A 17,364-nucleotide genomic window follows, 5' to 3' on the forward strand; every position below is an offset into this window, starting at 1 on the left:
GCCTTCAAAATCCCATGGCAGGCCAGTGCAGCTCTTCCTATCATTTGGCCATCCGGGCTATAGTTTAAATGCTGAAAAATATTGAATGGGAACATTTTAGATCAGTGGCTCTCAACCAGTGGGTCCCCAAATGTTTTGGCCTACAACTCCCAGAAATCCCAGCCAGTTTACCAGCTGTTAGGATTTCTGGGAGTTGAAGGCCAAGACATCTGGGGACCCATAGGTTGAGAACAACTATTTTAGAGGAAAAAGAAGGGGTGGGTTTCAGTAAAGACAGTATAAATAGAAAGGATCCATTTATTTCTCTTTTAGCCAACCCTTTCCGTTGTTGCTACTACCGCTTTAATTCTTGTCAAAATAAAAAAAAGAGAGAGGGGAATCTGGATAGGAAAAACAATGAGAAGGGAAATGCAGCATGAAAAGGAAAAATCAGTACAAATTGCCATTGTGGAAGAACTCTTTGCCCAGGGAAAGGCAAATCTCTCATTCAGAAAACATGAAAAGGGCTAACACAAAATGTCTTCATAGTGGTATAGTCTGATAATTCTTCATTGACTAAAATATTTATACACTACTTTTCGCCATAATTGATTTCAAAACAGCTTAATAATAATAATAATAATTTTAATATTACACTGACAAATGTGAAACAAGGAAAAAAGAGTACTTTGTAGCCTCACTATTTGTCCTGATATATATATATATTTAAAAGTAAGGTGGTCTATTTGTTTTGCCTATTCTATGCCTTTTTGTAGGATCACAACAGTTTTTTTGTGTCAGGAGCAACTTGAGAAACAGCAAGTTGCTTATGGTGTGAGAGAATTGGCCGTCTGCAAGGACATTGCCCAGGGGACGCCCAGATGTTTTACCATCCTTGTGGGAGGCTTCTCTCATGTCCCTGCATGGGGAGCTGGAGCTGACAGAGGGAGCTCAACCCACTCTCCTCGAATTCGAATTGCAGTCCTTCCGGCAAAAGGGTTTCACCCAGTGGTTCCCAACCTTCTTTTGACCAGGGACCACTTGACCAGAGACCACTTTGACCCCCTCCAACATTACACCGAAAGGGTTATGAATTAGTTTTTGTTCAACTTTAGATTCAGTTTGGGGTACCGATTCAGAAAATTGCACTGGATAGACCTCATCAGCTCTAGTTTCTGATACAGAACATATGCCATGGTCAGCGATAGGGAAGGAGTGGCAGGTGACATGAAAGGAGCGGAAACAAAATAAATAAAATAAAACAAATCAATACAGAGGAAAAAGGTTCACGGACCAGATTTTCATCCTTGTGGCCCACTGGTGGTCCGCAGCTCACAGGTTAAGAACCACTGGTTTAACCCATTGTGCCACCGTGGCCTCCAGTCACAACAGTTGAGATTGAGGTACTGCCGTAAGTCATAGGGCAAGATAATACCAGCCACAGTCAACTTCCTTTTGGATTCCTGATATAAAACAATGGCTAACTGGCCCTTGAATTGTGCTGCTTTGCATAAACCTTGTGGAACGGTGTTCAGTTTTCAGTGTGTCCTATAGATAAGCCACCTTCCTCTCTCATTGAGCCTCTTTCTGTCACATTTAAATCTGTAAATCTGATCTATACCATAGAAAAGAAAGGCAATGTACAAAAAATCAGTTTAAATATTCTAATGTTTAAAGCAATAAAGAAAAAATCAGGGGAAAAAATCAATTTTAACAGGTTTGAAACAGTTTGAAAATGGAAGAGTGTGTTGTAGTGCAGGCTCTCTTTGTTGGTTTGCTTCAGTCTGTCTCATGTTCTTGCCCCCTTGCAGGAAGCTGACGAACATTGCCTTCAGTGACATGAACCCCTTTCGTATGAAGCTGCTCCGAAATCGGCGTGAAGAGTACAGGCTAAAACTGGAGGCTGAGATGAGAGAACTGGAGAAGATCAAAACCCAGTACTTGATGGCCCAGGCGGAGCACCCTTCCGGCCACCTGGATGGAGCTGTGAGCGAAGACGATGATGATGAAGAAGACATATAATGCCTGTTCCCTTTTCTTTGCCCATCTTTGGCCATTTCACTTCCTTTGAAACAAAAGGCAGCCGTTGTTTGCACAGTGGAAGGCAAGGCACCCTTGAGCAACACTGGGAGATGCACTGGATTCTGTCAGTTGCATCAGAAATGCTCACATACTGTGGAAGCTTTGTTCTCGGGTCCTTTGTAGAACTTGGGATTAGAGGAAGCATTTTCTAGATAGCAAAGCCATTCAGGGCCAGCCCAAGCTGTTTTGCTGCCTGAAACAAAGGGCCAGTGGGTATCCCACTCCCATTTCATATGCAGGAGCCAAGAAGCCTTGCCGCTCAGTCTTACTTCAAAAGGATGTCAGGACAACAGATTCCATCCCACCCAGGACAGTGAACTAACTAAGGAGGGCCAAGCAACTCCTGTCTCTTCCCATTATTTCCTACCTTTGTGGCACTTTTCAGTCTAAAGATGGGCTTCCCAAAGGAATGGCTGGCCCTAATGTACTGTAGAATCCTTTCTCTTGATTTATTTTCTAGTTTGCCTCGTATTGTGCACAAACCTAGCCCTTTACTCCTTCCTTCTTACTTCAGATGGCAAAGAAAGAACAGTTATTGGCCTTAGGAATTTGCTGCATGGAGGTGCCAAACTGGCACAATATATAGTGCAATACACGTTGCCAGTCTGCCGCCTCCCTGTGATAAAGATGTCAAGGGCTATTCATGGCCAAAGCCTGTAAAATAATAATAATAATAATAATAATAATAATAATAATAATACAAGACTGAAAAGGTTACAGAAAATGAACACGTCAAGCTACTCTGGGACTTCCGAATTCAGACTGAGTGAGTTTTGGAGCACAATACTCCTGACATCACAATTGTGTTAAAAAACAAAGTATGGATAGTCGATGTTGCAATCCCAGGTGACAGCAGGATTGAGGAGAAACAACTGGAAAAGATGACACAATATGAGGATTTAAAGATCGAACTGCAAAGACTTTGGCACAAGCCAGTCAAGGTGGTCCCAGTGGTGATCGGCACACTGGGTGCAGTGCCTAAAGACCTTGGCTTGCACTTAAACACAATCGCCACTGACAAAATTACCATCTGCCAGCTGCAAAAAGCCACCCTACTGGGATCTGCATGCATTATTCGCCGATACATCACACAGTCCTAGACACTTGGGAAGTGTCCGACGTGTGATCCAATTCAACAGCCAGCAGAGTGACTGCTGTGGACTCATCTTGCTGTGTTTCAAATTATTATTATTAATAATATTATTAATATTATTAATATCATGCCACCATCTCCCAAAAGGGACTCGGGGCAGCTTACAAGGCACTCCTGGTTCAATATAATATAAATAGTCCCTGATTGCCCCATAGTCCTAGGATATACTTCATGTTGTGCTTCTCTGGTGGCATCTTCCATACTGCTCTTTGCCTATAAAAATAACAAACAGAGGATGGGGTGGGGGGGAAGTGGCACAGCAGGAGGGCAGAGTTACGTCTGCAATCTGGGATATCTCTCATCGTCATGATGGGAAATAGATGACATCCTATGGGAATAATACAGAATAGCAACAGCAAGAAGATTCTATGTGATAAGTTCCTTATTTAAGGCTTGTATTACAGGATAGTGAACCACTGGCACCTTGCACCATCTGGTTTCCTAATAAGGAACAGTATGAAGGGGCAAGTGTGAGGGACTTGATTGACAGACTTGAATTCACTTTAGAGGGGATTGTTCATGTATGTTTAGCACTTTATCTGTGAGTTTACAAATGTGTGTTGCCTCTTCACTCTCCCACCTCCATATGTGCTTAAAAGTGAAGAGGTAATTTACAATGAATATGTTAAGTGGGCCATGGCAGCAAAAAACTTCCCAGAAGTGGAATTCTTTGCCCTGTGTTGTAGGAACACGGAGTATAAAGATCTTTCCTTTATAGGCCCGTAAATCTACTTAAGCAATGCCATATACTGTCCCACTCTTTCCCCTGCCTAATGTTTTTGAAAACGTGCCAGGGATTCAAACATGAAGCTACATTAAGTTCTGAGTTTGGGACCAAATTTATTGACTTAAATAATAATAATAACACTTTATTTATAACCTGCTCTCTCTCCCAGGAGGGACTCGGGGCAGTTAAAGAGGTGTGGATCATCCCAGGAATAGCATGGCAGTGTAAAATTGGCTGCTATATGTTGGCAATGTGAAGGCTCAGGATTGGAAAATATTATTATTATTATTAATAATAATAATAATAATAATAATTGTGGAAAAGAAAAAAGTTTGGATTAATGATGTCGGGTGACATTCACATTGAGGAAAAACAACAGGAAAAACTCAGCCGTTATCAGGACCTCAAAATCTAATAATAATGATAATATAATAATGATAATAATAAAACTTTATTTATATACCACTCCATCTCCCCGAGGGGACTCAGAGCGGTTCCCAGGTAGCATCACAAAACATACAAAGTAAAGACAACATAACCATAAAATTAACAAAACAAAATATAAGCATAAAAATTGCAAAGGCACTGGCATAAACCAGTCCAGGTGGTCCCAGTGGTAATTGGCACACTGGGTGCCATGCCAAAAGATCTCAGCCGGCATTTGGAAACAATAAACATCGACAAAATCACGATCTGTCGGCTGCAAAAGGCCACCTTACTTGGATCTGCACACATCATTCGAAAATACATCACACAGTCCTAGATGCTTGGGAAGTGTTCGACTTGTGATTTTGCGATATGAAATCCAGCATAGAGATCTTGTTTGCTGTGACATACTGTGATTTTGTGTCAGTATAATAATGACAACAACTTTAGTTTTATACCCCGCCTCTATCTCCTTGAAGGGACTCGGGGCAGCTTACAAAGGGACAAGCCCAGAGAGCACATAGTTGAAAACATAACACAAGATAAAAACAAAACCAAACCAAATAGAAACATATCACAATAAAACTTAACATCATGAAAACAATACCATTAGAGCAATAAAAGTGCTGAGTTCAGAGGGCTCTGAGTTTGCAAAATTCCTAGATAGAGCTAAGAGAAAGTGCAAAATTTAGTGGCAGGGATGGGAGAGTAGTGTCCTTGGGCTTTTTAATGTCAGGATTATAGAGCGGAGGGCCATGCTAAAGTGCCGGAACATAGGTATTAAAGGGCCAATAACTTGGAACTGCCTAACCAAAGGCACAACACTTACCTAACCAATCAAGTAGCCCATTAACTTAAGGCAATTTTGTGAATTTCATAAGGTTTTATGAAGCAAGGAGTACTCGGAGGTGGTTTTGCCAGTTTCTTCCTCTGAAATATATCCAATAGCACCTGCTAGTCTTCCATCACTCTTTAGTTTCCAAGATCAGATGATCTTAGTGCCTTTGGGTCTTATGGAGTTATACTAGGGACTGAGTTTCTGCCACTGACTAGTCCACAGAGTAATACTTGCTGAAACAACTTAGGACCAGCAAGAAATCTCCTGTTGTTTTGGAGTTTCAAGGGGTGTTGTGAATCCCATCAGCAGACTGGAGCACAGGCTTTCAGATCTCTACACACACCTCCCTGTATCACGTTTTGCCTAAGGACACAAACACTAAGTTAGCAAAACACTGGCACACTTTGTATTCTCTTTCCCTAGAACAGTGGTTCCCAACCTGTGGTCCATGGACCACCAGTGGTCCTCAAGAACTAAAATATGATTCGTGGCCTCACCGTTACTACACTGTTGCAATGAGATAAACTCTCTTACAGTGCTGAGACTTATTAAATATGGTTTTCTGTGAGTGAGCAGATGGTGACTACTGGATGGCATATGTTCTGTATCAGAAACTAGAGCTGATGTGGTCTATCCAATGCAGTTTTCTGAATCAGTACCCCAAATAACCAAACAAATCTAAAGTTGACCAAAAACTGATTCATAACCCTTTTGGCACTAATGTTGGAGAGCGGTCCCTGGTCAAAAAGAGGTTGGGAACCACTGCCCTAGAGCAAAGACATGTCCTTGGTGGGACAGGTAGAAGGCACCCAGACTTGAAAACTTGTAAGGTCCATGACAATTTGCTCTCTGAACTATTGAGAGATGATTGGAAAGTGCCCCTGCAACGTGGTGCTATTTTCCCTTTCTTGTTGTGAGTTATGCCTCCCTATCTGCACACATCACTCCCCAGATCTGTCTAGCACATTTCTGTAGTCCTTTGTGTTTTGTGGCCAATGCCCCTCAACCTTGGCTGCTTTTGTGGAAGTGTCACCTATCAGTCATGCTTTGCTACGTTTTGACCCACTAAATCCTTTGTCTACCAGAGCCTCAACCAATGGTGTATATGCATTGCCGTTCCCTTTACCCCATTCTCAATGCACTGAATTTATTTATAACGCTACATGATTCTTTGGGTTTTTGGATTATGTATTATCTTGATTAAGGTGGTATTTTATAACCGTTTTCTGTGCTTTTGTGGGTTAGACCTCCTGGGAGCTTGTGAATTCGTGAATGTCTTTTATATATGTCGTCTTTTGCCTTCCCAGTTGAAGAAAACTGGGAAACTGACCCAAATAAAAATGCAAACATTCATACGCTGGAAGGTCAGGTTTGTTTTTATTGGTGGCGGATTAACATTTTAGGCCTCCGCAGCTTAAGAGGATTTATTTATTTATTTACGGCATTTATATGCCACCCTTCTCACCCTGAAGGGGACTCAGAGTGGCTTACAAGATATATATAGATACAATATATTATTAGCATAGTACAATATCAGTTTTAAATATTTCTATATTGTACTATACCAATTATATTGTAATATCATTAGTAATATTAATAATGTAATATAAATATAGAATTATAATATAGTATTATTAGTATTGTATTGCATTGCATTATAATATAATAATGTTTTGTGGTGAAGCAGATCACTGGTCCATCATACCCTGTTTGCTTAGTTTGACAACAACTGTTCAAGCTCTCAGGAAAAAGCCCTGCCCAACATTGCTTCCATAATAATTTTAATCGTCTATGCTTAGGACGCTGAACGTATAATGCATATGTGTTTTACTGGTCATTCAATTGGTCTGTTTCTCTGTGGCTACCTTACTCCCTTTTTCACTCTCCTTCCTTAAGAGATCCTATTAACTGGGTTGCTGTGAGTTTTCCGGGCTGTATTACCATGTTCCAGAAGCATTCTCTCCTGACATTTCTCTCACATCTATGGCAGGCATCCTCAGAGGTTTTGAGGTCCTCACAACCTCTGAGGATGCCTGCCATAGATATGGTTGAAATGTCAGGAGAGAATGCCGCTGGAACATGGCCATACAGCCTGGAAAACTCACAGCAACCCAGTGATTCTGGCAATAAAAGCCTTCACACATCCTATTAACTGTTTGAATTTTTCAATGTGTTAAGAAAAGTTTGCCAACTATCTGCTTTTGAAAGTTTGACTACTTGGTAAAATGGCATAGATAGTTTGTAAAAGCCCTAGAGAATCACTTAAATCTGTCTTAAAGTGAGTTATATTAACTGTTCCAGGAGCTATTTTCATTTACACAGAGTTAGTTACCGATTGCTCTTTGTACAGCAGCTACCCTTTCTTCTGTCTTTTATGTTTCTTATGAAAATGTGAAAGCTGATTATTAGTTCTTATCTCCACTTCTAAAGTACAGGGTGCCCTGTGTAAACTCCAGAGAATGGGATGGGGGTGATAAAAAATGAAGTACTGTATTGATTTTTGTGTGGGACTACAACTCTGGAGACTAGGGTTCAAATCCCTGTTCAGAAAGTCACACACTCTTCGCCCTGGAAAACCCAGTGATAGCTTCACCTTATGAATGGCATAAACCGGAAATTTCTTAAAGGCATACAACAACAAAGCAGAAGTATTTAGTGTAACGTATTACCCATTTGTGAATGCATGAACCGATTCCATTGAAAATAATTTCATATGAAACTAAACTGGCTTTATACAGAGAAGTCAGCCATAGCAGAGCACTTGATGAACCAACCTGGACATAGCGTGGTATTTGAAATGCTGGACCACTCTAACAATGACCATGTCAGACCACACAGAGAAGCCATTGAAATCCACAAGCATGTGGACAATTTCAACGGTAAGGAGGAAACCATGAAAATGAACAAAATCTGGTGATCAGTATTTAAAAAAAAACCCTGAAATCAGGACAGTAAATAAAGAGCAACACACAAAAACGGAAATACCACACAGGACACAATTAGGGCCAACTAACACCTTCCAACAAAGGATTCCCCCAGGCAGGAAGCAGTCAGGCTTTGAAGCTGCAATGCTATTCAATGTTAATCAAGCTGGTCAATTGCAACATTCACACTTGCCTCAAACAGACAAGACTTCATGGCCAGAATCACTGGGTTGCTGTGAGTTTTCCAGGATGTATGGCCATGTTCCAGCAGCATTCTCTCCTGATGTTTCGCCCACATCTATGGCAGGCATCCTCAGGTGTTGTGAGGTTTCTTAGAAACTAGAAAAGTGAGGTTCATATATCTGGAATGTCCTGGTTGGGAGAAATAACTCTTGTCTGTTTGGGGCAAGTGGGAATGTTGCAATTGACCAGCTTGATTAGCATTTAATAGCCTTGCAGCTTTAAATCCTCGTAGCTTCCTGACTGGGGGGATCCTTTGTTGGGAGGTGTTAGCTGGGTCCTGATTTATTCTTGTCTGGAATTTCCCCTGTTTTATGAGTGTTGTTCTTCATTTACTCTCCTGATTTTAAAGGTTTTTTTTTTAATATGGGTAGCTAGATTTTGTTCATTTCTATGATTTCCTCCTTTCTGTTGAAATTGTCCACATGCTTGAAGATTTCAATGACTTCTCTGTGTAGTCTGACATGGTGGCTGTTAGAGTGGAAATACTAAATAAATAAATAAATAAATAAATAGGGGAATTCCAGACAGGAAACAATTAGGGCTAGCTAACACTTCTCACCAAAGGATTCCCCCAGGTAGGAAGTAGCCAGGATTTGAAGCTGTAAGGCCATTCAGTGCTAATCAAGGTGGTCGATTGCAATATTCCCACTTGCCCCAAACAGACAAAAGTTATTTCTCCCACCCAGGACATTCCACAGATATATGAAGCTCACTTTCCTAGTTTCTAAGAAACCTCGCAACATCTGAGGATGCCTGCCATAGATGTGGGTGAAATGTCAGGAGAGAATGCTGCTGGAACATGGCCATACATCATAGAAAACTCACAGCACCCTTTTCCCTACATCCTTTGTTCTACAGCAAAACGGAGATATACAGACACTCCTAACAATTTGAAACATACACCTTAAAAGAATAAAACGGTTCAGTAAAAACAATGCAACACCCTCTAAAACCCTTTCTGACGCTGGCTGCTTGGGGGTGGGAGAGGTTGCATAACTAGTTTTATCAAAATTCATCCATGTTTTGAATCATCACAAGTATTGTCCCCACTATCTGTATCCACAGCAGATCTATAGCCTGGTAAAATAAACAATTGGGAAGTGTCACAACATTCTTCTTGGGAAATACTCCACTGACCTCTAGTGATTGTCACTGCAAATACAGTCCATTCCCAGAAATGTGTGACCAGATGAGACCAAAGGTCTACATACTTTACCATTTCGATTTCTGGGAGCGGCTAGTCAGAAACCACAAACAAGACATGATATGATCATCAGTCCATCCTGATAATTCACTCCTACAACTCTGCTGTTTGTATTAAAGGAGGAGGTAGAAATAAAACAATCCTTTAAAACATTTTCAGGTTTCCAAGAAAGACAAATTAAAGATCTTTTCAATGAGGATAGTGCATGTGTTTTTGCAGACGAAAACTCTTTCTGGGACAAGATAATGAAATCAGAAAACAAATTGATTACCAAAATCTACAAAAATTATTGGAGTGGACCACAGAGATAGAACAAATAAAGGATTGTATGATTAAATGGGCAGCTAATGTAGGGCACCCAATAAAATTAGAGAAGTGGGAAAAATTTGGAACCAGAAGATCAAATACACTTATGCATATGAATAAAGAGAAAATTGGCTGAAGATGATTCATAGGTGGTACGTCACCCCTCACAAAAATTTCCAAATGTTACAAAAATGCCTCAGACAAGTGTTGAAAAAGTGGAAAACAAGCTGGTACTTTCTTCCACGTCTGGTGGACTTGCCCTGAATTAAGAAAGTATTGGACTGACATTCACTTGGAAATACAAAAACATATTAGATATAAAGATGGAAAAGAAACCAAAATATTTTTTGCTGGGAATGTTAGAAGTAGCGGAAGACAAAGATAAAGAAATTCTATTCAACTACTTAGTGATTTCAGTCGGAATAGTGTTTCAAAAATTTGGAGGAGCAAAGAAATCCCAAAAAGAGAGGACTGGCAAAAGAAAATTGTAGAAGTAATGAACATGGACCAACTAACTTACTGGATTTCTCCAAATCAAGACCTACAGAAAAAAACATAACAAATTGGGACCTGGTAAAGAACTACTTTCTCCAGCAAAGGATCGCTGTCTTGTTGTGGTGCTGGGGCTTGAGCACCTCAATGATGCCACGAGCGAAATCGTGAAGGGAAGACTCCAGCAATACATGGAGAGAGAGTTTCCAGATCATAGAATCATAGAATCAAAGAGTTGGAAGAGACCTAATGGGCCATCCAGTCCAACCCCCTGCCAAGAAGCAGGAATATTGCATTCAAGCTGGGTTTAGAAATGGCAGAGGAACGAGAGACCCAATTGCCAATATCCACTGGATTATGGAGAAAGGCAGGGAGTTTCAGAAAAATATCTATTTCTGTTTTATTGACTATTCTAAAGCCTTTGACTGTGTGGATCATAATAAATTGTGGCAAGTTCTTGGTGGGATGGGCATACCAAATCACTTTGCCTCTCTCCTGAGGAATCTGTATAAGGACCAAGTAGCAACAGTTAGAACTGACCACAGAACAACAGACGGGTTCAAGATTGGGAAAGGCGTACGGCAGGGTTGTATACTCTCACCCAACCTATTCAACTTGTATGCAGAACACATCATGCGATGTGCGGGGCTAGACAAATCCAAGGCTGGGGTTAAAATTGCTGGAAGAAACATTAACAACCTTAGATATGCAGATGATACCACTTTGATGGCCGAAAGCAAGGAGGAGCTGAGGAGACTTCTAATCAAGATGAAAGAAGAAAGTGCAAAAGCTGGGTTGCAGCTAAACATAAAAAAAAAAAAACAAGATTATGGCAACTGGACTTATTGATAACTGGGAAATAGAGGGAGAAAACGTGGAGGCCGTGACAGACTTTGTATTTCTAGGTGTAAAGATGACTGCAGATGCAGACTGCAGCCAGGAAATCAGAAGACATTTACTTCTTGGGAGGAGAGCAATGTCCAATCTTGATTAAATAGTAAAGAGTAGAGACATCACACTGGCAGTGAAGATCCGCATAGTTAAAGCAATGGTATTCACCGTAGTAACCTATGGATGTGAGAGCTGGACCATAAGGAAGACTGAGCGAAGGAAGATTGATGCTTTTGAACTGTGGTGTTGGAGGAAAGTGCTGAGAGTGCCTTGGACTGCGAGAAGATCCAACCAGTCAATACTTCAGGAAATAAAGCCTGACTGCTCATTGGAGGGAAGAATAGTAGAGGCCAAGATGAAGTATTTTGGATGAAGTATTTTGGACACATCATTAGAAGATTATGCTAGGGAAAATGGAAGGAAAAAGGAAGAGGGGCTGGCCAAGGGCAAGAAGGATGGATGGCATCCTTGAAGTGACTGGACTGACCTTGAAGGAGCTGGTGGGGGGGGGGGGGGGTGACGGCCGACAGGGAGCTCTGGCGTGGGCTGGTCCATGAGGTCACAAAGTCGGAAGCGACTGAACAAATGAAAAACAACAAAGAACTACTTTAAGCAACTGAAGATTGATTTGATAATTCGAAATATGACATTCACATGATACTACAAGGGACACGGGGAAGTAAAATTATTTCCATATTAATAGCTAAACCATTGTCAACCACTGATGAATAGAAGGAAGCCAACCTAGAACTTTTTTTTCTTTTCCCCCCTGTTTTTGTGTTTTTCTTCTAAAAATGTCTTCTTTCTCATCTCCCACTTTTCTATTCAAATATTGTTCCTACACTATCAATATATCTCTCTTTACAGTTAAGGATACAACAAAAAACTCTAAATAAAAAGAAAGCAAGAAGGAAGACAGCAAGTATTTTCTCATCCCATAGCTTATTTTTACTGTTTGCTTTTTCTAACCCCTTCCCGCTCTTCTCTCTTTTCTTTTCATACTTTCTTATAAATGGCAAATGTTCCCCCACTTTCAATGTAAATGAGGGTTTTTATTTTTTCTTTATTTTTTCTTTATTTTATTTTCCAAATATTATCTTCTTTCAACAAAACATTAATAAAATATAATTGCAAAACTCTGCTGTTTCTGGACACAGAAGCTCCATTTAGTAGTAAACGTATAGTAGCCTTTGATGAACCTTGTCTCTATTAATTTGTTTGATCTGTTCGATAGATGTGCAAAGACAGCTAAGAGAAAGAAATATTTTCAAACTGTGCCTCCAGCTCTTCTTATTTTTCCGCAGCCTCTGAAAGAGTCGAGCTAAAGCCGACCCACAGCGTCTTGGGCTCCGAGCCCACAGCCTTCTCGCTGCCTCCTGAAATAGTACTCAGTCTTAGAAACAAAAGCAGCCATTGGCCGTTTCTTATCAAAACCTTTTTGCAGCAAGGGGTCAATTTTCACTGGCACAGCAAGAACACAGAGAAGGGCTGCTAAGTCATAGGAGCTCGTACTGGCATGTAAGGGACGATTGAGAATGATTTATTTGCCGTGTCAGGAACAACTTGAGAAACTGCAAGTCACTTCTGGTGTAAGATAATTGGCCGTCTGCAAGGACATTGCCCAGGGGACTCTAGGACGTTTGATGTTTTATCATCCTTGTGGGAGGCTTCTCTCATGTCCCCACATTAGGAGCTGGAGCTGACAGAGGGAGCTCATCCGTGCTCTCCCCTGATTCGAACCTCTGTGCCACTGGGAGAATGATGGAAGAGAGAAAGCAGAGTAGGCAGAATCACAGCGAGGTGGGACTCTATCTTTGCCAGACCTATCTGCTCTACAGAAGACCAGCAACTAGACACACATTTATTATTCATTTATTTACTGCATTTATATCCCGCCCTTCTCACCCTGAAGGGGACACAAGGCGGCTCACAAAAGAAGGCACAATTCAATGCCACATATACATGCATAAGCAAAACCATCATATAAATTAAAACCAATATGTAAAACATCTAAATCATAAGACAACTTACCGTATATACTCAAGTATTAGCCAGGTTTTTAAGCCCTTTTTAAGGCTGAAAAAGCTCCCCTCGGCTTATACTCAAGTCAAGGATATTTATTATTTTACCCTATTATTATTATTATTATTATTATTATTATTATTATTGACACAAAAACTAGGTATGACACAGCAAACGAGATTTATATGCTGGATTTCGTATCATAAACTCACAAGACAAACACTTCCCAAGCGTTTAGGAATGTGCAATGTATTTTCGAATGATGCGCGCAGATCCAAGTAAGGTGGCCTTTTGCAGTTGACTATTTATCGTGTCAGTAGCAGCCAGACAGTTGTATTACATTTTTAACAAAACAAACAAACAAACAAACAGGCAAAACACAAAGTTTGCAAGCTTGGTAGTTGATTAAATAGGGTTGACTGATCATGATTTTGTCAATATTTATTGTTTTCAAATGTCGGCTGAGATCTTTTGGCACGGCACACAGGATGCCTGCAATAGATGCAGGGGCGGATCAACTCATTACGCAAAGTAAAAATTTGCAGTATAGTTGATTTTGCCTAGGGGCGCTCTTTAGGTGCTCTTGAGGGAAAATAGACCTTGACATATGCGAGTTGTAGTTACTGGGATGTATAGTTCACCTACAATCAAAGAGCATTCTGAACTCTACCAATGGTGGAATTGAACCAAATATGGCACACAGAACTCCCACGACGAACAGCAAATATATATCAGTTATTGGTTGGCGGGGGGGGGGGGGGGGGAATACTGTTTGCTTACTGTTGAAAATTACCTAGGGTCGCCTCTGCATAGATGCAGGCAAAATGTAAGGAGAGAATGCTTCTAGAGCATGGCCATACAGCCCGAAAAACCTACAACAACACAGTGATTCCGGCCATGAAAGCCTTAGACAATACATTTTTCCCCTCCCTTATCCTTACTTATCCTTTAATCCTTCTGCATTGTGTCTTAAATTTTAGGCGGTGAGTCTGAGAGCTGTATTACCGATCTTGTATTTTGCTCTTGGAGCCTTTTTGGCTAAACAGCAGTGCATAAAAGCTTTACATAAATAATGAATGGAGGGTTGAATGAATGTGAATTGATTGACACAAGCTTGACCTAAGATGGGACTTCCTCCCATTTCATGTACAGAAGGTGACCAGATTCAGCAGTTTAGTTCTGCTTCAATATTGGTGTCAGGCCAATCTCGGTCACTGTGTATGGAGGGAACAGACCCGCTGGAGTGATGTTGAACAGGACTGGTTCTCCAAAATCTTGCTCTCAATCTCAGTTGCTAGCACATGGTGCCTGTGGCAACTAATTTAGGCCAGCTCTAAATAAATAAATGTGTAAGAAGGAAGTGGGTGGGATGCACTAATTTGGGGGAGCTCCAGAGAATAGTAATTTATTAGCATGTAGCCCCCAAAACATTGCCCAAGAGAAATGACGCATACAGTGGGAAAGAGGTTTTCTATCCCATAGCTGTTTTTCAGGTCCATATCCACCACAACCAATTTCTACCTGGCTGTGATATGTGTCATATGGCAGTTTTGTTGTGCTTTTTATTTGAAATTTTTAAGTATTTCAAGAATAGTAAGGAGGAAGGGAGAAGGAAGGAAAAAGGAATGTGGAACAACTTTAAGTGGTTTTCATTTTAGCACAAACTTTCTTCCAAAGCAGTAAATGTTGGAAACAGCAACCTTCTACAAGCCTCCTATACTAGTTGTTATGTATCTATTTCAGCTTGCTTACTATATTGTATATTTGTGTATTAGTATGCAGTTTTCCTTAACTCTATGTTGTGGGAGGGACTGCAAACCTTGTGATCAGATCTGGGACTATTCAGATCTCAGACTCCATTTTTAAACTTCAGACTCCATTTGAGCACAGAACACAGAGATGCTTAGACTTCAGACTGTTAAGATGATAAGAAAGATGCCCTGTGTTATCTGCACAGAGAAACCACTTCAAATCATTGGGGAGAAGATTAACTAAACTGAGTTTTTAGCTCTTCTCTGGAAGATCATACTTTACAAAAGAATTATTATTATTTTAGATAGTGTGAATGCCAATTAATCTCCAAAAGGGTCACATTTCCGAAAGGCTATGGAGATTGTCGAAGGCTTTCATGGCTGGAATCACTCAGTTCTTGTGGGTTTTTTCGGGCTATATGGCCATGTTCTAGAGGCATTTCTCCTAAGAAATGCCTCTAGAACATGGCCATATAGCCCGAAAAAACCCACAAGAACTGAGCTATGGAGATTTCTGGTTTCCCAAAAGGTTATGATCCCTGAAGAGTCATGCCTTTCCAAAAGGTTATGGATGGAATTTTCCATAAGTTGTTAGTATGGCAGTAAAGCATCGTAAAAAGCATATACATACCTGAATGTTTACTATTACTCTGTATTGCAGGGATCCTCAAACTTTTTAGGCCAAGGGATGGTTCATGGTCCTTTAGACTACATTTTGAAGAAAACATGAACATTTGAACAAATTCTTATGCACACTGCACATATCTTATTTGTAATGCAAAAAATATATACATGAAATACTGATACAATATTTAAAACAAATAATATTTTTAACGAACATAAACTTACCAGTATTTCAATGTGAAGTGTGAGTCTGCTTTTGGCTACTGAGATAGTCAAGTTAATTAAGATTTTTGTTGTTGTGAGCCTTCAAGTTGTTTCAGATTTAGTGTGACCCTAAGTCTGAAGTTAAGGGCAGGAGGTGGGTAAATAACCTTGGGGGTCGCATCTGGCCCGTGGGCCTTAGTTTGGGGATGTTGTAGCTTAGCAAGTGGCTGGGAATTTTTCTGATGTTTCAGAGACGAGGGAATTGATGGGTTTCAAAGTGAAGAGTCTGTTAGAGATCACACAGAATTGCAGGCCGGGGAGGCCCCTGTTTGGAATTCCTGTGCTTATTCCCAAGCAACAGAAATGAAAATGTCAGTTCCCTTGTGAAATGGCCTTTGGCCAATGGGGAGCTTTCCCTTGAAGCCAGATTAGGCTTGAGGATGGATGACGTGAAAGATAGACTAATTAGATGTTCTGAGATAATTCGTGGGAAGTCCTTGAAGCCCAGGTGCATTCTGCATGATTTCATGGCTTCTTGGTCAGGCTTGGGCTTAAATTAAGTGGTGTTTACTTAGTGCCTTTCAGAGGAGACAACGTTGCCAAAAGGATGGCTTTCCTGTCTCAGCTCTCAAGTCCCTGATTCAGGTTCCCTGTGTTTGCCTATGTTCCTGGAAGGGTTTGCCTTGGAAAAAGTTCCTGGTTTCATGCTTATGGGTTTATGCCTGAGATTTTGGCTCTCCTGACTTCATGTACTTTGTCATTTTGCTGCTATTTTATATATGGATTGCTGCTATTTTCCTACTCTACTGCACTTTTGGAAAATGCCTGTTTTTTTTTCTTTGTACATGCTTTTCTTAATAAACTTTTGTAGAGAGTACTACTAGACTCTGGTGCGGTACTGGGTGAAAAGGTGTCTCAAGGCTAGTGTGCAACAGGGGATCCCTGCTATGCTGCATTTGAAAAAGTGAGTATATATCCATGAAAGCTCAAGTTAAAATAAAATTCAGGTCCCTTCTACACATCTTATCTGCTTTTAATTGGATTATATGTGTAGACTTAGATAATCCTGTTCAAAGCAGATAATGTGGATTGTCTGGTTTGATGATTTATATTATATGGCAGTGTAGAAGGGTGCACAGTTGCTCTACAAGATACTGTCAACTTTCCTTTTTATTTCTCCCCCTTACTTTTTTCTTGTTATGCTCCATAAAGTGGCACAACTATTAATTCAAAAGCAACTTCAGTACTGTATTTCTTCCATTCTTAGGTGCACTTTCCCCCATATAAATGTCTGTAAAAATAGGTTGCATCTTGGAATCGCAGGTGCCTTTTGTATAAATACGGTAAGTAACACTTTTTTCAGTTAATGGTTCTGAAATCCGTGTATGACTTACAATCGATGGCATCTTAGAATAGAAGAAATACGGTAATAATAGCAATAAACAAATAGGAAAAACCATGAAAATGAACAAAATCTGGCTACCAGTATTACAAAACT

General features: G+C 40.4%; 1 protein-coding gene across 1 annotated transcript in view; it reads left to right on the top strand.

The window, feature by feature from the left end:
- Positions 1–6,568, top strand: part of TBC1D2 (TBC1 domain family member 2) — a 37,153-nt gene extending 30,585 nt beyond the window's left edge. Inside the window, exon 14 of the mRNA XM_060763783.2 lies at positions 1,791–6,568. Within this exon, the coding sequence (XP_060619766.2) occupies positions 1,791–2,001 (211 nt within the window). The 3' untranslated portion in view covers positions 2,002–6,568. The remainder of the gene's footprint in view (positions 1–1,790) is intronic.
- Positions 6,569–17,364: the final 10,796 nt, after the last annotated feature.

Source organism: Anolis sagrei, chromosome 2 (genome assembly GCF_037176765.1).
Source record: "Anolis sagrei isolate rAnoSag1 chromosome 2, rAnoSag1.mat, whole genome shotgun sequence".
Lineage (NCBI taxonomy): Eukaryota > Metazoa > Chordata > Lepidosauria > Squamata > Dactyloidae > Anolis > Anolis sagrei.